At 35.2% G+C, this 19,726-nt stretch overlaps 2 protein-coding genes across 3 annotated transcripts; one reads left to right on the top strand and one right to left on the bottom strand.

Annotated features, from left to right (window-relative positions):
- Nucleotides 1-481: 481 nt before the first annotated feature.
- On the bottom strand, nucleotides 482-7,274 carry LOC100800727 (sodium/pyruvate cotransporter BASS2, chloroplastic). 2 transcript variants are annotated; one of them, XM_006600705.4, is made up of 13 exons: nucleotides 6,807-7,274; nucleotides 6,605-6,722; nucleotides 5,168-5,288; nucleotides 5,036-5,077; nucleotides 4,837-4,950; nucleotides 4,697-4,759; nucleotides 3,573-3,700; nucleotides 2,717-2,798; nucleotides 2,344-2,395; nucleotides 2,125-2,222; nucleotides 1,835-1,993; nucleotides 933-1,022; nucleotides 482-826 (listed from the first exon to the last, which is right to left on the bottom strand). In XM_006600705.4, exons 1-13 carry the CDS (start codon nucleotides 6,916-6,918, stop codon nucleotides 749-751), a joined length of 1,257 nt encoding a protein of 418 aa, XP_006600768.1. In that variant the 5' UTR covers nucleotides 6,919-7,274; the 3' UTR covers nucleotides 482-748. The 2 variants fall into 2 exon arrangements, with proteins under 2 accessions (XP_006600768.1, XP_014625375.1); XM_014769889.3 differs by lacking the exons at nucleotides 6,605-6,722; nucleotides 6,807-7,274 and adding an exon at nucleotides 5,517-5,832.
- Nucleotides 7,275-10,832: 3,558 nt separating this feature from the next.
- Nucleotides 10,833-14,337, top strand: LOC102662178 (probable inactive receptor kinase At2g26730). The gene is made up of 2 exons (XM_006600703.4): nucleotides 10,833-12,343; nucleotides 13,354-14,337. Exons 1-2 carry the CDS (start codon nucleotides 11,059-11,061, stop codon nucleotides 14,019-14,021), a joined length of 1,953 nt encoding a protein of 650 aa, XP_006600766.1. The 5' UTR covers nucleotides 10,833-11,058; the 3' UTR covers nucleotides 14,022-14,337.
- Nucleotides 14,338-19,726: the final 5,389 nt, after the last annotated feature.

The raw sequence follows: 19,726 nt of genomic DNA, 5'->3' as shown, positions 1-19,726 counted from the left end.
AAATATTTTTTCTTAAGTTAAAATAAAAGAGAACTATTTATCCAAAGTGAATAAAAAGTATATTATTATAACTAATAAAAAAAGTAATTAAGATTTTAATATTTTTTGCTTTATTACATATACTTACGTATGTTAGTGTAATTCTAATTATTAATTTGTAATTAAAAAGTACATTAATGTTCTTTAATTTTTGTATTATATTTAGACAAATTTTCTTAAGCTTAAAAATTTGAAAATGGTATTTTCAGTTTTTATCGTTTATATTTTAATTCTCTTTTAATTCCTGTAGTTTTGAAAATGATATTTTTAGTTCATGTAATTTCATGATTCTTACTTTTTAGTCCTTATAATTTTCAAATTACATGGATTAAAAGAGAATTAAAATATAAATTATAGGGACTAAAAAGAATATTTTTAAACTACAAAGAACTAAAAGAGAATTAAAATGTAAATTATACGGACTAAAAAAAATATTTTTAAATTACAAAAAACTAAAAGAGAATTAAAATATAAATTATAGGGACTAAAAAAATTATTTTCAAACTATAAAAACTAAAAAAGTAAAAATCGCAGTGCGATTCTCAAAGTAAGGGGTTGCCACACTCCCTGTTATAGACTCATCCTAAATTCTTAATGTTCTAACATGTGTGAGTGACTACTAAAGTGAATTCAGAAATCATTTTTTTTCTCAAACAACTAATAAAAAATTTTTCCTACAAAAGAAAATATGCATAGAAGTTACACATTTTCATTTCTTGAAGTCATCTTTGTCATCGAGGGGAATTGGTCTGTTCGTCCAAAACACAGCAAGAGCACTCCCACCAAGCTGCATGAAAACAGTGAAAAATATTCATTGATGGAGATTTCCAAATCCTTCTACAAGAAAAAAACAAAAAAAAAGTCTTAAGAGCAGGATAAATATCCTATCTTACCGCCATGCAGACAACACTAACAGCTGAAGGAACAGCTACAAGAGGGTTTGTAAAGTGCCTCTGAGCAAGCAAAAATCCAAATGCAGAGCTCTGCAGATAAAAAAGTAAATATATAAGGTTAGACAAAATGATCAAGCATAGAACATTACTTGGAGGAGTTACTTGGTTTTGATAAGAGAGATCTATGAAGCATAGTAAAAGTTCAAACATGTATTGAGAATACAGATGTGTATCACTGACACTGATCAACCCTTCACCAGAAACACAATTCAATGTCATCTCGCATTATTAATCTATATAGATCTGATAATTTTTTGTTCTCTCCTAAAGCACTATACTACTCAAGATCTGGAAAGTCCACATGTGTGCTTTAATGTCCATTTTCTGCAATTTGATAATAGACAAACACAAAGAAACACTAGTGTTCACATCTGAGAACATACACACTCAGGAGTCGTAAAGTTGGTTAAGAACTCAAGAAACATCAATAAGCTCTCCTATGTGTGACCTGACACGATCAAAGGGGGTCACGCCTATTTATCGAGTGTGACCTTTAGAAATGACTATGTTTGGCCTAAAGATAAGAGGCATGTCTATCCTCAATCGATCAGTCCAACTAGCAGTGGGTTTCAGGCTTCTCTTGGTATGAGAGCTCAAATACCTTCTACATAATCAGATTGTATCAAGAACAGAATCATTTCCCAACTCATTTATATACGCTATGAATGAATGCATTTCTGTATGCTAAGATGCCAATTCCAGATGAATTGATACATAATCAACAAAAGCAACATGAATCGGGAAAAGTGGAATGATTCACAATTTTTTCAGATGTTAGAAATGTACTCAACCTAGGAAAACAATTTAACAATGAGATATTGAGGTATGATGAACAGGTTTACCTGCATCCCACACTCTATAGATACAGTGCGTGACGAGGATTCACCAAATGATATTCTTGAAACCCAATATCCAAGAGCAAATGAAGCAGCATGTAGGAAAACAACTGGCAATACTAGTTGTGCTCCTTGAGCTTTTAATACGTCTGAAGCTAGCCCAATCTGAAAAGTTAATACAAGTCAAATTTCCATCCAAAGCTAGAACAACCAATGATAACTTAAAATGAAGTAAACTGCTAGCTATCAGAGGACACTGTTGATGAACTTCATCTTCTTGAACTTAGTCAACTTACTGGGCTTGCACAAAGGAGAGTGGTCAAAATGACTCCTATCAAAGGAGTAACGGTGATTATCTTTGAAGTGAACTTGGGAAAAAGCTCATTTGCCAAAACTGCCAGATAAAGCAAAGATATTAAAGATCATCCTTATCTTTACAAGTGAAATCATAAACCAAATAAAGACATGTTATAAACCAACAAACTCACATATAACTTGAAAGATTCATCTCTTACCTCCCACAATCGTTGGGACTAAAACAACCTGAAAGGTACTAAGTGCCAGGCCCTGCAAAAGAGATAACAGCTTCACTCCACGAGTGAAAATAATAAATACAAGAGGATTTGTTCAACAGAAATGATGTGAAAATCCCAGAAGAAACAGAAAAATACTGAGAATGTAATGAAGAAAGACAAGGTATCCTATTCAAAATCCAATATATAAATTCACTTGATTAGGACTTAGGAGAAAGTATGATTAGTACTATCAAGTGTCAACTATGCTTTATTTTCCTAAAAGCTTGCCAACAGAAAGCTGGTATTATAAAATTTAAATGAAGACTTCTTCGACATTCTTTCCAAGCCAAAAAATATGCAAGCAACAACTTACAACAGCATCAACTGGAACGAGTTGACCGGCAAGAAGCTTTGTAAGGAGTGGGGTCATTATAATAGCTCCAATAGTTGAACACCTGTAGAATGAATAACATCTTTAAATTTCTCTGAAACCTAATTTCTGAAAATGACAGTTCTCTTAATCAGCAGCATCAATATACACCAGGTAACTTTGCTGCTGCTAAAAAATACACAAAATGATAAAAAGCCAAAATAATTTCTTCTAGGTATAACATGACACCATTGCAACCATATCAAGCATTTAGTACTTGCATATTGTTCTCGTATCATTCAGCACTGGCTGTTTAAAGAGGATATTTACGTTGAATTGTTTTGCATTCAGAGATGACAGTGCACAGGTTCTTCATGTTTCAAATTGTATTCTACGTTTCTAACCTTGAAATGCCAAAATTGAACAAATCATGAGCTCCAATTAGAGCAACATATTGATCCAAAATCTTCCATTTCTCCTTTCAAGTGATAAGAAGCACACATTTTGAAAGTAATTTCTACAAGGACTAGAAACTCAGTTTTTAGGTTACAGCCAATGACGAATATGAAATTAGTATTACTGACTTTAATGCATTCGTTAATTCTAGATTATTTATGATATCAATCTTTAACCAAATATAAAACTGATTTTTCAACTAAAAAATGACAAAAATTACAGATTGGAAGAGAGACAGGAGCCTAAACAATGTCTTTTAGAAGTGTAAGTAGTAAGCAAGAATATAGATTACAGAAATCACCAATATTTTTAAAAGCAACAGTATCTATGAGCAAAAATATGAAACTTCGAGTAGAACATAAAATACAAAGATAAACAAACAAGGAAATGCATGTTAACATACGTTGTCATAAGAACAGAGAGTGCAACATTTCCCTTGGCTATGAATGTTGCAACATTTGATGCCTGACATCCAGGACAACATGCGACCAAAATAAGACCAGTTGCAAGAGGAGCTGAAAGTTTTAGAGTCTGGGAATCAAAGATTGATGTTAGAGGATTATGCATGATATACATTCTTATGATGCAAAACACAACAGCTAGTTTAACATAAATTATCAATCTTACAAACTTTAGGATCTAATTATGAAAGCACAAATTCTTTAGACAGATAAACAAGAATAAGATTAGTAAATGTAAGTGACAGACAGAACAACAATAACACTGAACTACAGTATCTTTAACCAGTAATCAAAACAAGCCATTGCAGATCCCAAACTTGCCTTAAATAAATAGCTATACTAAGTCCTACACCCATATCCATGGAAACTACAAATGTCTTCACCATGATTATCATCGATCTTATAACTTAATAAGGATAATAAATTGAAAAGGAACCCTGATAATCACATAAATAAAATTCTTAATTATATGATTATACGGCCCAAAATTATCTGCCACTCTTAGCCAGGTTCTATGTCATTATCCTTCAAAGAAATCTAATCTTGGATTCATACAAAAAAATGACATCAAGAAGTAACATGCTTAGTTTATGTTAAGCTCCATGGCATCTGTATGTTTATCTAAAAATTCAATTTTTTTTCTTAGGTTTGGAAATTTTATCATGTCATGAAAGATAACTCTGCCAGTGCACTAGAATTGGTAGGGTTAACCTTGTCTAAGATATAGAATAACTTGGAAATATAGCATAGACTTTGTCTCAGCTTACTGTTGGAGACAACAGAATTAAGGGAAAAACAACCAACAAGTGCCCAATATAATCATTTTCATCTTAACAGAAAGATATCTTTAATTCTCTAATTAAACAACTACTAATCAAAAGATAATATAAAATGTGGAATTCACTATAAAATACTCAATCATTACCATTGACATAATGTTTGCGTCTTGACAACAATCTTAGGAGGCAATATAACAATTAAGAGGGCATAACATATTTCAAGAACTGATCTAAACAAAGCAAAGAGACAGTGAAGCATGGAAGTGCTCAGGCAATGACAAAAGTACCATTGCAATGGCAAAGCCTAGCATGGGTTTAATTAAATATTGTGCAAGAAACCCTACACCCACCTGCAAAAACAAAATCAATAATATTTTAAAAGGAGAAACAAATAAAAAAACTTTAAATATCAGTTATTGTCCCTTACAGTCCACGGATTTCGCAGACACCGTCTGAAATCCTCAAATGTCAATGTCAAGCCCATAGAGAGGATGAGGAAACCAAAGCCAAGACTAAAAAGATCTGTCGCCAACCAAGTTACCTGGAATAGAGACATAACTTGACAGCAGTTAATGAACATATTTCCAATCAACCATGTACGTAGCTGAAAAAATCAGAGTAATTACAGCAGTTGGTTTGTAAATGCCGACGATGGCCCCCAAGATGACCTGCCCATATGTAAGTTAGCAAACTCTCAAACCACAGACCAAGAAATTAGAAAAAAATTACATACTATATTGAAGAAGATATGGACTCACCCACACAGGAAAAAGAGCTGTTAATATTTCAATCACTTTCTCGTACTGGCTCAGCTCACCAGCACTTTCAGGAATATCACCAGAAATGTCTGTTGTAGCATTGCACAATATTTTAGAGTTCCTAAACATAGCAACAAACAAGTCATTAGCACTTCAAATCAAGAAAGCGAAAGTCAATGTTCAAGCACCAGAAAATAGATAAAAAGATTTGCCAACACCAGATTGTGCTTATATGTTATTAATCATTAGCAAATTGCTATTCCAACACTCATCAATAAAAGCAACTTTTGGAAATGTGAAAGGGGGCTTGAGTTCTTTTTTTTTTTTTTTTTTCAATACAAGCCTATACCATTTCTTCTTCATAGAAATTGTAGCTTCATCACTCACTACAAATATTTCATACAAATCAGGATATCAAGATTTACCAGCCTTTTTTCACACTAAGCTCTTATACATTCCTCTATAAAACAATTTGTTCCGAGGTCTAGTAACTTAGTGCTGTCATGCAAGGTAAATGACTTGAGAATCCAATGGAGAGTCGATGGGAAAAGCATTGACCATCTTGCCCAAAATAAAGCATAGTAAATTGACAACTCAGTTTATAGTCTGTAACACAGGAATTAGGAATCTCAAACAATCAATGTGACTCATTTCATTTTTACCATAAGGAATCTAATATAACTTCATTTTCATTATAAGAAATCAAGCATGACTTTAATTCCTTGGATATCATTGTCGGCTGAAAAGTAGAGCATTGCTACAAATTTTCATTTCACAATTGTGTACAGCGACCACTAACTGTGATGTTTAGCCTTTTCCAATTTTCCTCCTTTTCTCCCTCCCCCATTCCTACTTTAAAATAGGAATAAAGAGCTTTTCCAAGGCACAAATCTTTACTTGCAAGTAAATCCAATCAATAATTTCATGCATGTGCAAAACAGATTAGGCATCCATAGAATAGCTTAACGGAATATTTGACACCTTTCCTAAACTCATGATTGAAAAACTTCATACACAATTCCACCCAATAATGGCAAAAAGAAGCTCCCCTAACTGCTCTAAGATAATAGCTGTAAAGTTTCACACTTTTGCAAATTATTCTGAGATAAGCCAAACAGATTTTTAATTCTAACACACAGGGGGGGCCTACATACGTGGCTTCTCTGAAAAGAATTTAAATTTCATCATAGCCCGCAAGTAATGTAGAAGTGACAATATTGATTCCATTCCTTCAAATCCGTCCTCAGAAGTCAACTGCCAAAAAATTAGGCATTCCTTTCAGGACATTGTCATACCACAACACCTCCATCTCCATGACTCTCACTACAGTCAACAGTCAACAGCATTTGGCACCAATAGTATAACTATAGCTTGTACACCATTCTTCAATAATCATATACGAACTCTCGAATCAGAGGTTGATATAAAAAGAAATACCTTCTTCTGGACGCTTGAAGGCTTAAGGGAAGTTCTAAAACAGCAACAACTGGACCCCGCAACTTTCTTCGAATTGCACAGCTTCCTCCACTCTTGGTTAGATAAAAGTGGCCTTTCACTTCCATAAAGACAAAAAGGAATACGAAACTTATCAAAATGGGAAGGAAAGAGACAAGAGAAACCATGTTCCAAAGAAGCATACCCAGATGGGAATTATGAAGCTTCTTCCAAGTGGGTGTACGAAAGCTTGGCTTAAGCAGTGCATCATACGCCCCTGCTGCTACTCTATGGTCTCTGAGAATGATGGTAGACATGGTTTGGATGCAGCAACGGGGTAATTGGAGGTTTTAGCTGAAAAGGGTGTGGATTCTGTTGTGTGTACTTTTGATATTCAGAGGCAGAAAGCGAAGTAGGGCCTTGGAAGTTGGGAATTTACTACACTGTACACTCCACACTCCACTGTCCATGAGTCGTGAGAATGTCAATTTTGGGTGTTTGAGGATGTCGTGGAAACCAATGGATATCGTATTATCACCAAAATCCCGTGCTTCGTCCCTATCAAATTTTCAAACTATGTACTACTATTACTATAACTATAACTATAATAAGGACGAATTTTGCGACTTCGACTATGTCTATGATTTGATGGGTGACTAGTTTGCTACAGGCTGGGAAAGGAAACGCGAGACCCATGTCTTTTGTTGCCCTGTCTCCATTAACGCGCGTGTCCATGTCTTTTGGGTCTTTTTGGTGCACTGCTCTTTTTTTTTCCCCTGGTCTTCTGGGTCTCAAACCTATCAAACAGCTGAAACTGTTTTTTTCCGAATATCTTTCTCACGCAATCACGTTTGCATGGGTGCAAACAAAATATAAAATAAAAATTGTATCCGTTTTAGATTTTATATGCAACAACTGTTTTCATTTTATATTTTGTTCGCATCTCTTACACTACAACGGAAGGTGATACATATTTTTAAATTTGTATACACGTGTTTTCACATATAAAATTTGAAACGGAATCATGTTTTTGTTTTTAAATTTTGTATGCAGAAACACAATTTGACTGTGTATTTGTGTCAACTTAAAAAGACATAATGAAGACGTGATTTCGCATCTAAAATTTGAAATGAAATCATGATTTAGCTTGAAATTTTGTACATTAAATTACATTTTTTGTTGTGTATTTATTTTCGACTTAAAAAAATAACGATTTCGTTGTGTATTTGGTTGGGCCAATAATTCTTGTAGAAACTAATAGCAACACCCTTTAAGAATTTGATATTACCTTAATTATGGGTTGTTTAGACTAATCCTTAGGCCCACTTTATGACTCAATTCAATATTTTTATTATTTATTTTTGTTGTGTCATTCACTTGACATATGTTGAAGGATAGAGTGCCAAACTCTTCCGATTTCACCCAAAGGAATTTGACTCAGTGGAAGCGTTCTAGATCCGTAAGATTTGAGTGTGTATAGGGATACTCCAAGGAGATTCCTACGAAAAACATTCCCTTGAATAGGGGGTTTATTCATGTTGCTCTAATCCCTGAAACTTTAAGTTTCCCACCACATTTTTTAGAACAAAAGAAAAAAAAAAACTCAGCCTACAATCTATGTACATGTAGACCGTGAAATATGTGATGTTATCATATTCACACCACAGTCACCCATGAAATGAGTCGACAGTGACACTACCACAATTTGGGTTAGCATGGGCAGAAATAGACAAATACTTTCATAAATACCATATCCATTCTTTTCAATTTTTTTCTTGTGAACAGTTATACGAGTTATTCGGAAACGAGAGATCAGGCTTTTTCCCGAAGAAATTATTTATTTTCTCCCTACAAAGGGCAGTGCTCTAGAAGATATTTCCGCATGGCAGCATTGCTTGGCATGTGCAAATTTATAAGAACACATGGAAAACAACAAGTAATAGTTTGTGTGGCATACGGCTATTGGGTGGAAACATAAGATGAAAAAGATCCAAGGTGTAGCTTGATGACTTGGAATAGGTCCAATAATATTCCATTTACCGACATCATTAATGTACTTCGCTGCCATTTGCCTATAGTGATCAAATCTTATTCTTTTGCTATCTAGTTTATGTAGTAGTTCTGTTCTTAAGAAAAGAAAGGTGAAAGCTACACAGTACACACGGATATGGCTTGCAAACCCCACCTTTGATTAAATATATGTTGGTGAAGATAAAATAATAAAATATAGAAAGTTTTGAATACCTAATGTCTCGAATTATTGCCATACTGATTAGTTGAAGACGCTTTTGATACTGATTGAGTTCAAGCGTATCTTACTTTATCATTTTCCTCAAAACAGACACATAAAAGCAACCAGCCCAATCATAAAATTGAAAAAAGGGAGGAGGGGGCAGGAAAAGTTAGAGTCATAAAATAAATTTTAGAGTAAATTATAATAATACTAACTTTGGTAACATTGCACAAACTCTTTGTAATTTCAAGGTTTACAGTGACTTTTTTTTATAGGACACATGATATAATACTTTTAAACAATTAAGGAAGTTAATAGAATAGTGTCAAGTATAATGTATTTTAAAAGAATTAAGGGATTAAACAACTAGGATCAATCTAGTGGTAAGAAATTAGTGTAGTATTTATGAGATTATAATTTCGAACTTCAATGTAATTATTGTACAAAAAAATAGTTAGAGGATTATTATAGAAATAAAAAAAATGTGCAATCTTAGAATAAAAGAAGGATGCAACTTATTTTAAGATATATTTCAAAACAAACAATTTTATTATAAATAAAATATCATATTATACAAAATATTATACATTAAATTAAAAAATTATTAATAATACACAATTTTTAAAAAAATATACTTTTTAATATAATATTAGACACTAAACTAGGTTGGGACAATTCAAAATATAACTTGATTATGTCTAAAAAAAATGCACAAAATCTATTTTCAAAACTTGAACGTGTCCAAATCACCCTCAGGTCTAGGTCCAGTTAAGTTGGGTCATGCTCACGCTTAATTCTCATAGGTGATTCGGGTTTGTGTAAATGAATTTGAAATTGCTTTACAAAAGTAAAACTTTATTTTGTGGTAGTAAAAAATTATTAGTAGTAGTATGCGTTAGTTTTAATCAAATTACAAATCTTTTTGAAGTTCCAAATGGAAGGAAATTGTATTTGAAAATGTCACCAACCAAACACCGTTAGCAACGTTAGGGGTAACATTAACGGCGTTAACTTTGAAGATTAAAGGTGATATAGAAAGAAAAAAATATTAAATTTAAATAAGAGAGATTAAAATTAGTATTAAATTTCATTAAAATTTGAAGGAAAAGTATTCAATGTTAATATAAAAAAATGAATATAATTTGAGACATTCTTAAATGTAAAATGAAACGCGTCCGATAATTCATTAAATGCACAAATGAATGCTTATTGAGCCATTTAATACGACCGCATTACACTGACATTGTTGTGGTCAATTCAAACCTAAAGCGTAACTGTCCACTTCCTAATTAATTTCAATCAATTCTAATCAAAATGGTTGATCACCGACCATCTAAGCAAGTCAAAGCTCAACGTTCATTCAAAACTAGAAGATTAATTATCTGAGTTGTATTAAGAGTTGCTCATAATATCTTCAAGAAGCCAATTCCACCTTTTGACGGACCCAAACGGCTTGGTGAAACCAGACCCACATTTCATCCGTTTAGCCACGCCACACATACGTTTCACAGTGTGTGGACCCAAAAGTAAAGAGAAAAAAAAAGAAGAGAGAAGCCATTCCTCTCTCACAATCTTTACACCTTGGTTAAAGTTTTAACCCTCCCAAAATCTTACTATGAGCCTCTAACCTATAACACATCAGCGACAAAACACCCTCTTTGTTTTTATTGTCCTTTTGTTTTGCCTCTTTGGCATACCAATGCCAAAGTAATTAAAAATAAAGAAAGAACATTAAATTAAAGCAGTTGTTAGTCCCCTTGAATGCGACGTTTGCTTTGAAGCCGGTCATATTAGGAATTTTCCTTCCCCTCCTCTTTTCTCAATCCACCATAATTAACCTTGGTAAGAAAAAATAACCGTGTATACACGGGAGACAAAAGCGCCTGGGATATAACAGGAGCGGTGAAAAAAAAAAAGAAGAAAAGAAAAGCGTTGTAAAACTAAAACCACATCGTTAGAGTTAAAAACGTAAGGAGTTTTAGTACCAGCGGCAGGAACAGTGGTTTTTTTTTTTTTTTTTTTCTTGTACTAGTACCATTGAACCTTGTTACTACATAAACAGATTTACATAAGAAAAACCTCTTTAGCCTTTTTTCCCAAACTCCAGAATTCCCCACCACTCCTTTTCTTATGGCATTTCGCCGGGTAAGCAGTGTCCCATTCCTCTTCCATCTTGTTCTTTAATTCCGATTCAACAAACCAATCCCCCCCTATCCATTACCCAATGGCGTTGTTCATTACTGTTGTTGTTGTTTTGTTCCTGCTGCAGCTGAGTTCGAGTGTCCGAGTGAACTCGGAGCCGACTCAGGACAAGCAAGCCCTCCTCTCTTTCCTCTCCCAAACCCCACACTCGAACCGTCTCCAATGGAACGCTTCGGAATCCGCGTGCGACTGGGTGGGCGTGAAATGCGACGCGTCACGCTCCTTCGTCTACTCGCTCCGTTTACCCGCCGTCGATTTAGTGGGTCGGGTCCCACCCGGTACACTCGGCCGCTTAACCCAGCTTCGGATCCTCAGCCTCCGCTCCAACGCCCTCACCGGCGAGATCCCTTCCGATTTCTCCAACCTCATTTTCCTCCGCAGCCTCTACCTCCAGAAGAACCAATTCTCCGGCGAGTTCCCTCCGAGTCTCACTCGCCTCACTCGCTTGGCTCGCTTGGATCTTTCCTCCAACAATTTCACCGGCCAAATCCCTTTCTCTGTTAACAACTTAACCCACCTCACTGGCCTCTTCTTAGAACGCAACCATTTCTCCGGTAAAATCCCTAGCATCACTCTCAGGCTTGTTAACTTCAATGTTTCATATAACAATCTCAACGGTTCAATCCCCGAGACACTCTCTGCGTTTCCGGAAACTTCCTTCGTCGGAAACATAGATCTCTGCGGACCGCCGTTGAAGGACTGTACTCCTTTCTTCCCGGCGCCGGCGCCGTCTCCGTCGGAGAATTCAACCCCGGTGAAGACACGTAAGAAGTCCAAGAAGCTCTCCACCGGCGCCATTGTTGCAATCGTTGTGGGGTCCGTTCTTGGCTTGGCGTTGTTGCTGCTGCTGCTGTTGCTGTGTCTCCGGCGGCGGCGAAGACAGCCCGCGAAGCCGCCGAAGGCGGTGGTGGAGGAGCATAGCGTGCCGGCGGAGGCGGGGACGTCGTCGTCGAAGGATGATATCACCGGGGGTTCGGCGGAGGTGGAGAGGAACAAGCTTGTGTTCTTCGAAGGGGGAATTTACAGTTTCGATTTGGAGGATTTGTTGAGGGCTTCGGCGGAGGTGTTGGGGAAGGGTAGCGTGGGGACTTCGTATAAGGCGGTGCTGGAGGAAGGAACCACCGTGGTGGTGAAGAGGCTGAAGGATGTTGTGGTGACGAAGAAAGAGTTCGAGACGCAAATGGAGGTTCTGGGGAATATTAAGCACGAGAATGTGGTTCCTCTCAGAGCCTTCTACTTCTCCAAGGACGAGAAATTGCTCGTTTATGATTACATGTCCGCTGGGAGCTTGTCTGCGCTGCTACACGGTACGATGTTATCTGTTGTTGAAATCTCTAATTCGTTTCTGTTTGATGAATTTTCCTTGCTGCTTAATTGTGTGTGCTTATAGTTAATTATTGAATTCATGCAATTTGATTGTTCTAGTGTAGGAATACTAGGTTTAATTTGTTTGCTCTTGGCCTTTCCGGCATTTCGTTGTGTTCATACGGGAAATTGAATATTCCTTTGTCTTGGAGGAATTGACATTATTTTTTTTTGTGGGTATTTAATTAATTTAGCTGAATTGCTGCTCCAGCTGTTGTTGTCGCGGAATTAAGATTATTTTAAATTTGGGAATATTTTAATCGTGTGCTGGTATTATAGTGAAGTGTTTGTTGTGTGATTAGCGTTTATGTGGGCAGTGGGCTGCTTTCTAAGATGATAATGGAGGTGGGTAGTCCGTGTGTTACTGTATTATTAGTGGCATCATGTTAATTATATTAATATTAAATTAATCAATGGGGGAGGATTGTTTAATTGGAAGTGTAATCGTAAATGGTAAGTTTCTGAAGCAGCGTAGAGTGCGCTGTTGCGCTTATGCTTCTGGAGCAAACATTCTCTACTTATGAGTGAGGCTGTCTTTCTTTAATTTGCCATTCCCCCCCAACAACACGCACTCATGAGATACCATTACCAGCGTGGTCTCACCGACATTATTTATAAAGAAAGAAAACGTGTAATTCCTTCCTTCCTAGCTACCTAATAAAGAACACAGTCATTTTGGACCGCGAGCATGCTGCTTTGTTTGCTTTTGAAACGGTTGATTTGAGTCCAAGCAAAAGAAAATTCCCACAAACCACGACCTCTGATTCTTGCTCATGTCTTTCACATTTAGATTTATGTGTTGTGATGAAATTATTGCATGGTGATATGATATACGGCTAAAAAGGGAAGGATAAAAAGAGCATTATTATGTTTACGTGTTTAATTAGTATATATAGATAGGGAAATGACAATCACTTGACTAACTACATTAGCATTGATATTGTTATTACAGGGAGCAGAGGGTCTGGGCGAACACCACTCGACTGGGACAGCCGAATGAAAATAGCCCTAGGAGCAGCAAGAGGGCTGACATGCCTCCATGTGGCAGGCAAGGTGGTCCACGGCAACATCAAATCTTCCAACATCCTCCTCCGGGGACCCGACCATGATGCCGGCGTTTCGGACTTCGGCCTCAACCCCTTGTTCGGAAACGGAGCCCCGTCAAACCGTGTGGCGGGATACCGGGCACCCGAAGTGGTCGAAACCCGGAAGGTGAGCTTCAAGTCCGACGTGTACAGCTTGGGAGTGTTGCTGCTGGAGCTTCTAACGGGAAAAGCGCCAAACCAAGCCTCGCTCGGGGAAGAGGGCATTGATCTTCCCAGGTGGGTTCAGTCAGTTGTGCGTGAAGAATGGACCGCAGAAGTGTTCGATGCGGAGCTCATGAGGTTCCAAAACATCGAGGAGGAGATGGTTCAACTGTTGCAAATTGCTATGGCGTGCGTTTCCGTTGTGCCGGATCAGAGGCCTAGCATGCAAGACGTGGTGCGTATGATTGAGGACATTAACCGTGGCGAGACAGATGATGGCTTGAGACAATCTTCTGATGACCCTTCCAAAGGATCCGAGGGTCACACACCACCCCCAGAGTCAAGGACTCCACCTAGGTCACTCACACCTTAACAAATTACTAGACTTGTTGATTGAATGAAAATTCAAAAAAGAGGAAAGGACAACACAAGGTGGTGGGTCGTTCTTACAAAAAATATTGTGAATTATGGCGCGCGTCTTTCTTTCTTCACTGGCCCAGTTCCTGTCTATTTTTTCCCTCTCATTTTTTTTTCTTTTATTAAATTCCAATGATTTTTACAGGTGGTAGTTTGAAAATTGTTCGTGCAGTCGGAGGGGGGGAGTGAGTTCAATGAACCGATTCAGATTGACCATTTCATGAAATTTACCTCATTTCTTAATTTCTTCAAGTTATTATTTATAATTGTTATCCTTTGTCCCAAATCAAGCTTTATCCTTTTCAATTCGTCTAGATACGACTGTCGTATGTTTACTACGAGGTCAGCTTGTGCATCCTTTTTTTTGACCTAGCGAGGAGGGCTGTTGTTGCAAAATCATTGCAAAAATTGTGTATCCACGTCACTTGTTCATCGATGACGCAGCAGGGTACTAAACCAAACCAGCTTTTGATCAATTATGAATGAAATCAGCATTGACCTCAGATGATTGATGGGATTGTGGCTATGGTGGTGCGAGTGTGGTCTGAATTCACGTGTTGGTAACTCACATGGGCACCGGAAGTGGTGGGAAAGAAATTTAGTGAGAAATTACATGGTTGCCCTTGGTGTGGGTGTCCATTTGTGAGGAAAAAGGGTGGAGAACAGGCTGGCTGGAGTGGGAGTTCTGACAAATAAAGAAGAGCGTTTGACCCAACCATGGTTTGAGAGCCGTCGATGCATGAGATTATGGACCCCTCTAAATAATCTAATCTATCCCTTGGGCGTAAAATCCTTGTGTTTTTAAAGAGTTTATTTTTATCAACTGGTAAGTTATTCGATCAGTAGACTAACCTTTCCTTCGCAGAGCTTCTTGTTCCCTTAATCCCTTTTTGCACTCTAAACACATCTTCCTTACGTACCAACCACATGCGTGTTTCACATGTTCTTAATTTGTCCTATGATTGCTGTTTTTTCTCCTCTTCATTTACGTATGATATGCACCTGTATTAGAATTAGGATTAGTAACAGAATTCTCAATCTAAGGGACATTCGGACAGAGGTAATCTGGAAACCAGTTTTTAATCACTCGCTCACCATAATTTTTAATAAACAATTTTTATTATTAAAAACTAGTTTCTATATTACCAGTGACCTGAACCTTTGGAAAAAGAACTGTTCCTGTTGTCGACATATATGTTGGCAAGCAACTGGACGTGCTAATGCCTAGCAATTTGTTCCGTCGCTTTCTGTTCACATTCAGACCTAGAAGCTGACACGTGGGAAAAAATGGCAATGGTCGTAATTGTCCTTTTTTGGACGTGTAAATAAGGGCATAGCTAGATAATTTTAAAGTTTTTTTTTAAATGTTATAAATGAACTGAATGTATTTTTATGTGTCTAATATATGAATAATGCTTTAAGGAAATATACTTATTGTATTTAATTCAAGACAAGATAAAAAATACAATTAGGTATATGTTCAGAGACTTGGTTGCTAGCATGAAACCTAAATATTCTAATAAGAAAATGAATAATTTGATTGACTTATCTTCGTATTGAACTCATCTTCGATTGTAAAATTCAGGTGAGATTGTATTTGTTTTCATTTAAAAAGGATTTGATTCACAGTTAAGAGTTACTTTATAAGCGCCCCATATGTTACGGAAATTTGAGTTCAGTTTTTATATACGTCCGTACTGAAAAGTTTCACTCGCGTTAGAGTCACATCCCTCATCGGCAAAGACACAATGTTCGGGCGCAAAATGAACTGTTCCTTTCATCACTTTGATTGTGGTTGTTGTGTTTTGTCATGTGTGTCGGCTAGCTTTAATCTTTGTCCTAATTCAGATGATTAATTTAACTTGTTCTAGTTCTCATAATTTATTATGGTCCAAACTCCAAAGAGTTACTTCTCACATTGTCAATATCAATAATAAGGCTATGAAGCATTAATGCATCATCCTCTACGTTGACAACCAAGTCTACATGTATTGTATGATAAGGCTATCCAAGAAAACAAAATAAGTGAAGCATTAATGTATCATCCCCTGAGTTGACAAAACAAGTTTACATGTGCGATAGATAGATATACTACTATATATTACGCAACCGTGGGAAAGGTAACCCCAACTGTGTTAATTAAAAGATGGACTTATAGTGATATAGAACATCCAATTTATAGGGTTGAATAATTATACTATCAATAATTTGTTCAAGTGGCTTTGGACAATACTTCTATTGTGTGCTAAATCAATTAAATTATTGTCACTTTTATGAGTTATACTATTTATATAATATATTTTTTTATAATATTAGTATTTTCTTTCCTCATCTCTTTTCATCCTTGCACTCATTTTATATGTAATTATCAAGAAATTGTAATACTTTGATCGACTATGAATCTGCTTCAGTGCGACTGTCGACGGTCTTTTAAGTCTTCAAGTTAGCACCTTCTCCCCATTACCCACTGGCGTCCTCCTTAGGTGTCGGGAGTTCCTACAAAATAATTTCAACGCTTAACTTAGAGAGTGAGCATTAAGGATGTAGGAGTGAGAGTAGGGTTAGGTTTACCTCTCTCTTCTTATACTCTTTTATATGACATTCATTGTCATTTGTAACCAATTTAGTTACTTATTTGTTGGTTGCTGATTTCGGTCGCTATTTAACATTTTTCTAGTAGTGCTAAATTTTAGAGGATATAATTATGTCTGATTGCGTGAATGTAAGTGTCATAAGTGATTGCCATTTGTTCCTTATTTTCATATTACCTTCACCAAATACACCGACTCGGTGCAAGTACGAGGTGTAAACTAGATCCATGATGAGGGTGGACTGAATTCAAATTCGACTGATACATATTCTGCATTTTTTTTTCTTCTATTTCTCATACTTATAAAAGTTTGTTGAAATTTACTTGTACTATAAAAACAAACCCTCTTTCTTTATATGGTGTGGCGTAGTAGACTAGCTATGAGAAATAACTACTTGTTCATCTTTCCTTTAAATCAACATTCAAAATACCTTCTCCAGGCTTAACTTCTACGTTAAAATATTTGTTTACAAGTTTTTGTACGGAGTTTGATATTTTATTTTCCCCTTTACTTTTGAGTCCCACAATGGAGACTTTTTAGGTTTAGACGACTAAAGTAATAGGATTTCGGGATATCTCTTATACAGAGTATTTATAAACCAATTAATATATCAGAAATGAAAAGTCCATTCAACGCAACTACTTTAAATTAGATATGTTAGATCAAACAAATTATTTATATAAATTGGAATACTTAACTTAGAGAGTATAATTTTTATTTTAAATAGAACCGACTATAGAATACAACATTCAATATATTGTCTCCACCAAGTGAAACAAAAGATTAATTTGAGATGAATGACATATGACTAATGGATATAATGCGATATCAGAGTTTAAATTTTGAATTAACTTTATTTTAATGAATTACTAAAAAAAGTTATTATTTATATTAGTTTATGTCATTTTAAAAATGCATTAAACTTATCATCAAATGTATTTAATTAACATTTATGGATTAAGATGTGATGAGTTAGGCAAACGAAGAAAAGTAACATGCCAAATGGCTTATAATGAAATAGTGTAACTACTCAGGAAAAGAATAGTTTTAAAATGATTAGTGACATTAAGCTATATTAAATATACGATAGAGAATCCCTGTGGTATATTTGGCTGCTTATTCAATTCATATTCACAAACGCTATTATTTTGCGGCTCATACAAGGAAAAAGTATGTCTATAGATCATAAAGTAATTAGAGACTTGCCTCGAGAATTTAGATTCTATATAAAGCAAAAGCCTTTTGGTACGGTGCGTTAATGAGAGCTTGTCATCACAGCATTGGATGAACACTTGATGGTGATTCACTTCTTGAGTTTCATTGCAAACCACTTTAACTATTCAAACCGTATGTATGATAAGTGTGTATGTAAAGTCGTTTCACGTAATTCCTTCCTAAGTGCCATTCTTGTCGGTTTCACATTTCACAGTCAAAAATGCACTTTTAGAAACTCATAGGGTTAATTTCGCCTTTTGGGTGATAAAGTGTGAACCAGCCAGACCAAATGAGCCCACAAAAACCGCAAGGTGCGACCCTTTTTCTTTTTTACTTTAGCTGGCATTGTCGACAGATGAGGATTAATGTTATGCAATTCCTCTGAATTTATGTTTATACCATCAATTATAAAATAAGATAAATTACTTTTTTTCCCCTGCAAAAACCATGTCCAAATTAATTTCAATACATTAACTTAATTTTTTTTGCAATGCTGGAGATTAAAGTCAGGTCATGAATTACTCACGCAACTTCAAAATACATTATTTTTTTATTAGTGAATATTAATTATTAATATTATTAATTATTGTTAAAGGAGTGATTCAAACTCGCAATCTTTTTTCTTTTTTTTTTCTTTCATCATTACACCAACCTTATATCTCTTCCAAAATACATTAATTATTGGTTTAATGTCACTTTTGATCCATTATGTTTTGCACTTATTTCGTTTTGATATATTAAATTTTAAAAGTCTTATTTTGATCCTTTATATTTTTAAAATGTATCAATTTGATATATTTTTTTAATTGTTTGTTAAAAACGTTAGTGTTCTGTTAATTTTTAAATTTTAAAATAGTTTAATGTCACTTTTGGTCTATTGTATTTTACAAATATTTTATTTTGATACATTATATTTTAAAAATTTTATTTCGATCCTTAATGTTTTTGGAATGCATCATTTTGGTCTTTTTTTTAATTTTTTGTTAGAAAGTCAGTGTCCATTAGTGTTTTAAATTTTAAAATAGTTAACATAATGACAACTAAAAATTGTCACAAGTCATTTTTATTTTAAAAAATAAAAACACTAAGTAAATGAAGAAAAAATAAATTTAAAACTACAAACAACAACATTCACTTTCACATTATTATTATTATTTTTTTCGTTCAATTTAATTATTTAATAATAATAATAATTTCATTCACCAATAATTTTCAATCACAATAGGTAAGGGTTTATTCTTCTTCCATCGTTTTGTGTCTTGTTGTCAGTCCAAAAAGATTGTTGCCCGCCTCCGCTTCTATCTCCACCACAACTACCCTAAGTGGTCAGAATTGTCGTCTCACCTAATATCAACAATCGTCTCATTGCCACTATGGACAGCAACGTGTTGGCGAAGACGAAGATCGATAACACTTGATTGTGGATGAGGTTTGATCAGTTTGGCCAATCAGAATCATCTTCCAATGAAACACACCATTTGATCCCTCTTTGCATTGCTCGTCTTTGACTAACCTGTTTGAAAATGTTAGATGGGAAATATTGTATTTACCCGACCCAACTTTGCCCAACAATGGAGATCTTTACTCACAGACCTTACAAAAAGTTACGTTGTTAACTTCTAGTTTAAATTTGGATTAATTGTCACTTTTGGTTTATTATGTTTCACTTTGTTATATTAAGTTTTAAAATTTTCGTTATGATTCTTTATATTTTCAAAATATATAATTTTTGTCATTTTTTCAAATTTAAAAATTAACAAAACAGTAACTTTTCAAACGAAAAATTGAGAAAAAAAAACAAAACGATACATTTCAAAAACATAAAAAATTATAATAAAACTTTTAAAATTTAATA

Source organism: Glycine max, chromosome 17 (genome assembly GCF_000004515.6).
Source record: "Glycine max cultivar Williams 82 chromosome 17, Glycine_max_v4.0, whole genome shotgun sequence".
NCBI lineage: Eukaryota > Viridiplantae > Streptophyta > Magnoliopsida > Fabales > Fabaceae > Glycine > Glycine max.
Note: the sequence above shows the minus strand (reverse complement) of the source record. Positions and strands in the feature narration are given on the sequence as shown.